Source organism: Haliaeetus albicilla, chromosome 31 (genome assembly GCF_947461875.1).
Source record: "Haliaeetus albicilla chromosome 31, bHalAlb1.1, whole genome shotgun sequence".
Classification (NCBI taxonomy): Eukaryota; Metazoa; Chordata; class Aves; order Accipitriformes; family Accipitridae; genus Haliaeetus; species Haliaeetus albicilla.
Window position 1 is genome coordinate 2,013,353 of NC_091513.1, and position 7,459 is coordinate 2,020,811.

General features: G+C 45.2%; 1 protein-coding gene across 1 annotated transcript; it reads left to right on the forward strand.

Moving 5' to 3' along the window:
* Nucleotides 1–1,860: 1,860 nt before the first annotated feature.
* LOC138683142 (olfactory receptor 14A16-like) lies at nt 1,861–2,817 on the forward strand. Its single transcript, XM_069774662.1, has one exon. It carries the CDS (start codon nt 1,861–1,863, stop codon nt 2,815–2,817), a length of 957 nt encoding a protein of 318 aa, XP_069630763.1.
* Nucleotides 2,818–7,459: the final 4,642 nt, after the last annotated feature.

Below are 7,459 nucleotides of genomic sequence, written 5' to 3' on the forward strand. Positions count from 1 at the left end.
GCCTATGGGATCTGTCAGAGGGACTCTCACAGTTTCTCCAGTGCAGAGAAAAAGGCCGTGCTTTGGAGCACAGCTTCCCTGCTGCACCTTCAGAGGGACAGGGCATGTCAGCTGCCTTCACCTGGGGATGGCTGCAGAGTGTGAAGGTGGGTGTGCAGCCAGGGGTGCCCAGGGCTGTCCTTCTGAGCAGGGTCCCTGCACCGTGGGGGGCTGTGTGCTGGGGCAGGGACTCTGCCACCGGTCAGGGTAAGTACTCAGCCTGCCTGGGGAACTGTAACAGCAGAGTGGGGAGAAGCTGGGTGGAAGAAGCATCTCACAGCAGTGCAGGGTCCTTCTGCTGACAAGAGGGTGCTGTGTGGGTCAGGGCAGCTCACCATTCCAGATCACCCCCTGGATATTTCTGAGGGCACTTTTGAAGAGGAAGGTCGAAGCAGGGATTGCTGTAAAGTTAAGGAGCTTTCCTGAGTCTGTGTTTTCTGTTTCCTAGTCTTGGGGAATTTGGGGAGAGAAATAGAGGAGGAGCTGTCATGTTTGAACAAGTCCCTGAGACTCCTGAGCTGTAACTTGGAGTGATCAGTAAGTCTGAGAGGAGCCTCCTGAAGTAGAGCACAGGGACTGAGAACAACTGCCTGGCTGTGCTGGTGTCTGGGAGGTGGCATGCACAGCTGGGTGAGGGTAACTCTTTCCTGAGACTTCAGCTGCCTCTCCCCTTGCCTCTCTGAGCCAGACCGTCACTGTGTTTTTCCTTGTTTCTCCACTTGTCTGTGTTATTGCTATTGTTATCTTGTTCTTGCTGTCTGTTTCTCTGGTGGTGGGAATTTCAGCTGCAGAGTCACACACTGATCTTGTGGGTCCTGCCATGCAGGTGTGTCCATGGGAACAAGGTACAGGTGTCCAAGCTTTCTTCCAAGCTGTGGGGCTGTGGGCAATGCAGCCTGTGTAATTTCCTGGCAAATGAGCTGACTCTCCCTTCCTGAGATACCATTATCAGGACACTTGGCTACCTCCTTAGGGTAGCCAAGCTGAGAGCTGCCCTCCAGGATGCAGATCTGTCCCATAGCATCTTGGCATTACCTGAATGCCCCATGGAGAAGCACAGAGATGCTATGACTGAGGAAATGCTGTTGGGTTTGTGATATGAGCCATGTGTGTTCTTGGCAAGAAGTGGGATGCTGAAACCTTGAGATAGGGGGAGACAGTTCGTGGTATGCAGCGGGTCTCTCTGGTCTCAGTAGTGCCTGGAGTGTTTTCAGATTAACATGGGAGTGTGACTACCCTCCATCTCAGAAAGGTGCAAGCTCAGGGTACCTGGCCACAAGAGTGACAGACCATGTCCCCTCTTTCTGCACTAAGCCACAGGCAATCCTCCAGCCTCACAGGACATACTTTGTTTTCTCCAAGTGCAATAGAAATTATGACAGTTTCTGAAATCCAAGAAAATATCCAGGTGAGATGGGGGAGAACTGTAAAAAACCCACGATCTTTCAAACAATGCTTTGATTGTGCTTTCTCAGTCCTGGGAGTGCAGATGCTGACAAGCACTTTTACATTAGGAGCGGTTTTATCTGACCAATTCAAACACCAGGACTGACCCCCTGACTGACAGCATTCCCAGAAACCCACTGCTGCAGAGTAGGGCTGACTCCTTGGCAACCAGCGGGCAGAGGTCCTGCTCCTCATGGCACACTCAGCCGGCAACAACCAGAGCTCCAGCAACAGAGCTGAAGATCTCATTGAAATGGAAAAAGGTGCAGTGAATGTGTATGATGAGAAATGGCTTTTATTTTTGTCGGACAATAATGCCCTAACTTGTCACTGTCCTTTCCTCCTTGTTCAGTGCTCCACACCCAGAGGCAGCAGATGTCCAACAGCAGCTCCAACACTCAGTTCTGCCTGCTGGTATTTGGCAACACGCAGGAGCTGCAGCTCTTGCACTTCTGGCTCTTCCTGGGCATCTACCTGGCTGCCCTCCTGGGAAATGGCCTCATCATCACTGCCATAGCCTGTGACAACCGCCTCCACACACCCATGTACTTCTTCCTTATCAACCTCTCTGTTCTTGACCTTTGCTCCATCTCCACCACTGTCCCCAAATCCATGGCCAACTCCCTCTGGAACACCAAGGCCATCTCCTATGCAGGATGTGCTGCACAGGTGTTTCTGTTTCTCTTTTTGATCTCAGCAGAGTATTTTATTCTCACTGTCATGGCCTATGACCGCTACATTGCCATCTGCAAACCCCTGCACTATGGGACCCTCCTAGGCAGCAGAGCTTGTGTCCACATGGCAGCAGCTGCCTGGGGCAGTGGGTTTCTTAGTGCTGTCATGCACACTGCCAATACATTTTCACTACCCCTCTGCCAAGGCAATGCTGTGGACCAGTTCTTCTGTGAAATCCCCCACATCCTCAAGCTCTCCTGCTCAGATGCCTACCTCAGGGAAGTTGGGGTACTTGGAGTTGGTGTCTGTTTTGCATTTGGTTGTTTTGTTCTCATTGTGCTGTCCTATGGGCAGATCTTCAGGGCTGTGCTGAGGATCCCCTCTGAGCAGGGACGGCACAAAGCCTTTTCCACGTGCCTCCCCCACCTGGCTGTGGTCTCCTTGTTTATAAGCACTGGCAGTTTTGCCTACCTGAAGCCCCCCTCCATCTCCTCCCCATCCCTGGACCTGCTGGTGACAGTTCTGTACTCGGTGGTGCCTCCAGCCATGAACCCCCTCATCTACAGCATGAGAAACCATGAGATCAAGGATGCCCTGAGAAAACTAATGACTGGATGCTTTTCAGAAGGAATAAACTGCCTCTTGTCTTCTGCATAGTACTCATATCTCATTACAGACCCAACCTGTCTTTTGCTGGTCTTTTTATGCTGATTTTGGGTGTGGTTTTATGCCTCCTATTTCCCTTTGTTTTACTTATCTGAATGTTTTCCACAAAGAAATGTCTTTATTCCTCTGGTTTCTAATTCCCAGTCTATCCAGCTTTTGTGTGCCCTGCAGGCTATGCAAATGAGGAGCCCTACCCTCTGTGTGTTTAAGCAAAATAAAGGGCCCTGAAGTGACTTGTTCTTCTGAGATCCTTCCTCCAAGACCTTCTCTGCAGCTGCAGGGAGCAGTGCCTGTGTGCAGAGGGGAAGAAGAAAAGAGTCCTGGCACAGCAGCAGCCCTGCCTTGCTTCTCTCCTTCCCCAGACCCTGGCAGAGCAGAGTTGTCTACAAACCCCATGTAGGACAAGGCTGGGGCAGGGTAAGGGTCGGGTGCTGGGGAAGCTGCAAAAGTAGGAAGGTCATGAGGGAACTGTGATCTGAAGGCCATCTTTGCGATCACAATGGGGGGAAGGTCCCCACCCCTGACTCTCCCCTTTCCCATGCTGTGCCTGCATAGTGGGGCCTTTGGACTGTTTATGGGCAGTGGGGCTGGGCCAGCACAGGGACAGGGTGCTGACAGGGGCCATGAAGCAGCTGCCAGGAGGTGCCATCATGGACACTTTGTTGCCAAAAAACTCGGAATAAAGAACTTTTCAACACCAATTTAGTGTAGATAAGCAGACACTTCTTTATTGATGGCCGGGTGTGCGGGTGAGTCCTCTCACGAACCACGCACACCTGAACATCAAAACAATACACCTTATATTAAAACTTATTCATGCATATTCATTAGATTTCCAAGAAAGGTTATACATATTCATTAGATTTCTGGGAAATCATTAGCATATGTAAATGTCCTTTACGCAGGCGCAGTGAAGGTCTCTGGTGGTCTTCAGGAGTCCTCTGGTGGTCTTTCATAGTCTTCCTCACTCGTCCGCTTCTTGACCTCGCAGGTGTTTCCAAGCAGCAAACTGGTGTCCATAACGGTTTCCTCAGTTTCTAAACCAAACACTACAAGGCTACCAATCTTTGTCAGAGCTTCTGTGGTTAAATGATTTTAGACAATACTTGAATTCTTACGGTTACACATTATACATTTTCTAAGTTCCTAAGTTCCTATGGCTACATTTCAAACTTAACACTCCCATACCTATGCTTCATAATTTTCTACTTTTTAATCAAACCAAACTCCTTTATAATTAGATTTTAATTTCTTTTATCAAAATATTTGCAACATTCCCCCCTTTGAAAGTGTTGAAAATTATTTCAATACTTTCACATTATTTACATAACATTTATCCATTACTATCTTGAGAGTTAATATTTGTTTCAAAGTCAGTTTTAAAGTCTTTGGGTCACGGCTAATAATCTTCCATGGAGGAGGTGCCTTCTTCACTCGAGTGTAGTGTATCCAAGCATCCAATTCTGCAATCTTAATAGCCGTGAAGGTGGTTAACAGTACCTGGAAGGGTCCTTTCCAGCGTTCCTGCAGGGGTTCGGAAGCCCACGTTTTCACATAGACATAATCTCCTGGTTGAAAGTCATGCACTGGAGCTTCCAGGGATAATGGTCTATTCCATACCACTGCTCTCCAAATTGCAGTCAAAGTTTTTCCTAAGGAAAGCAGATAGTTATACACATCTTGTTTCCCTTTTACATGCATGTTTGGGTTAGGTTCTGGGGATTCATAAGGTTTTCCATACAATAATTCATAAGGACTGACTGAGGTTCCACTCTTTGGCTGTACTCTGATTCGTAATAATGCCAAAGGAAGTGCTTGAGGCCATTTTAAATTAGTCTCTTGACAAATTTTACTTATTTGCCTTTTTAAGGTTTGATTCATTCTTTCTACTTTCCCACTGGATTGTGGCCTCCATGGGATATACAAATCCCATGTGATACCCAAAATTTTGCTAACATTTTGGACTACTTCTGCAACAAAGTGTGGACCTCTGTCAGAAGAAATCCCAATAGGAACTCCAAACCTTGGAATTATTTCTTGTAGTAACCACTTTACTACTTCCTTTGCTTGTGTGGAACGACAGGGAAAAGCCTCCGGCCATCCTGTAAAAGTATCAAGCCCCACCAGGATGTATCGATACCCATTTTGCCTAGGTAGTTCTGAAAAATCTACTTGCCAATAATCTCCAGGCTCTGTACCAGATTTTATTCGATCCATTTGAACCTTTTTCCTGATCACTGGATTATTTTTCAAACATACTTCACATTTTGCAGTTATTATTTTAGCCATTCCTAACATTTTGAGTGATACCACCTGTTTTTGCAAAGAAGTTACTAAGGCTTCTGCTCCCCAGTGGCATTCCTGATGCTTTGTTTGAATTATTTCTCTCATCAAAAAGGGTGGAACTACTACCTGCCCTTTAGGTGTTACCCACCATCCGGCTAGGTTTTTCTTAGCATTTAATAATTGACCTAACTTATTATCCTCTTCTGAATATTTTGGTTTTTCCCTAGGAAGGGTTACTGTTTTGGAAGGAATTAATGCCATTTGGAATGCTCGTTCCTTTGCTACCTTTCTTGCCGTTCGGTCGGCTAAATTATTTCCAACAATTTCCTTTGTGTTTCCAATTTGGTGTGCTTTACAGTGCATGATTGCTACCTGTTCTGGTTTTTGAACTGCTTGTAATAATTGTAAAATTTCATCTTGGTGTTTAATATTTGATCCCTGAGAGGACAATAATCCTCTCTCTTTCCACAATGCTCCATGGACATGTACCACTCCAAAAGCATATTTTGAGTCTGTCCAGATGTTTACTTTCTTCTTTTCACTTAGTTCTAAAGCTTGAATCAAAGCGATAAGTTCCGCCTTCTGAGCTGAAGTGGTACTTGCCAATGCTCCTGCTTCTATAACTGTGGTATCTGTTGTTACCGCATATCCAGCGTATCGGACTCCTTGCTCCACAAAGCTGCTACCATCTGTATACAATTCCCAGTCCGGTCGCTCCAATGGTACATCCTTCAAATCTTCACAACTGGAATACTGAATAAACGTACTCAACAGCAGCCAAGCAATCATGTTCCAATTGTCCTTCTTCCTGTATGGAGCTTAAAAACACCGCTGGATTTACCAGGTTAGTTGTTTTTAAAATTACATCATCTTGTTGAGTTAATATTACCTGGTACTTCATCATTCTGCTCGGAGATAGCCAGTGTCCCCCCTTTTGTTCTAAAACAGTTTTCACCATGTGTGGGACATAGACTGTTATTGTTTTTCCCAAAGTCAATTTCCGAGCTTCTTGTATGATCATTACTGTTGCAGCCACTGCTCGAAGGCAATTTGGCCACCCTTTACTCACTGTGTCCAGTTGTTTGGAGAAGTATCCGACTGGTCGTTTCCAGCTTCCCAACTTCTGGGTTAACACACCAAGTGCCAGGCGTTGTCTTTCATGAACAAACAGCTGAAAATCTTTAGTTAAATCAGGAAGGCCTAAAGCAGGTGCAGACATTAAAGCGCGTTTTAACTCTGTAAAGGCCCTTTGCTGTTTTGGACCCCACACAAAAGAAGAGTTCTTTTGGGCCTCATACAACGGTTTAGCTATTAAACCGTAGTTCATGATTCAAAGACGACCCCACCCTGCCATTCCCAAAAACGCTCTAAGTTCATGGATATTTTTTGGCTCAGGTATACCACAAATGGTTTCTTTGCGATCTTTTCCCAATTGTCGCTGCCCTTTTGAAATCTCAAAGCCCAGATATATCACAGTCTGACATGCTATTTGGGCTTTCTTCCTGGATACCTTGTACCCATTTAGTCCTAGGAAATTCAAGAGGTCAATGGTTACCTGTATGCAGGTAAATCTTTCTTCTGTAGCAATCAGTATGTCATCCACATATTGTAGAAGTAAATGTTCAGGCCTCGGTTTGTCCTGTTTCCAGATTTCAAGCTCTTTTGCCAGCTGGTTTCCAAAAATTGTCGGGCTATTTTTAAATCCTTGGGGTAGTCTTGTCCATGTCAACTGCATCTTTCGCCCAGTTTGTGGATTTTCCCATTCTAAAGCAAACAACTTTCTGCTTTCCTTCTCCAAGGGTATGCAAAAGAAAGCATCTTTCAAATCAAGCACTGTAAACCACTGATGAGTCTCCTTTAACGCTGTTAACAACGTATAAGGATTTGCTACCACAGGATATATGTCCTTGGCTATTTGATTCACTGCTCTCAAATCTTGCACTAACCTGTATTCACCCGAGGGTTTTCTGGCTGGTAAAATAGGAGTATTATATTCAGATTCACATTCCTCCAAAATTTTGTACTCTAAAAATTTGTCAATCAATTTCTTCAGCTCCTGCCTAACTTCTGGTTTGATTGGGTATTGTTTAATTTTTATTGTTCCTACATTTTCTTTTAAATCTATTTTTACAGGTGCTGCTAATTTTGATTTACCAGGAATATCTGTTTCCCATACTGTAGGAATCACTGCAAAATCCACCTCCGGTGGAATTTCCTGCTCCTCCACTTTTTCTTGTATCATCAAGATTTCTCCTGTTCTTGACTCAGGTATTTTCAAAAAAAGTTCTCCTTCCTCAAAAACAATTTGTGCATTTAATTTAGGTAACAAATCTCTTCCTAACAAGGG

Excerpts from the sequence above, each read along its gene's own strand:
- LOC138683142 (XM_069774662.1), top strand. The coding sequence starts at position 1,861 with ATGTCCAACAGCAGCTCCAACACTCAGTTCTGCCTGCTGGTATTTGGC.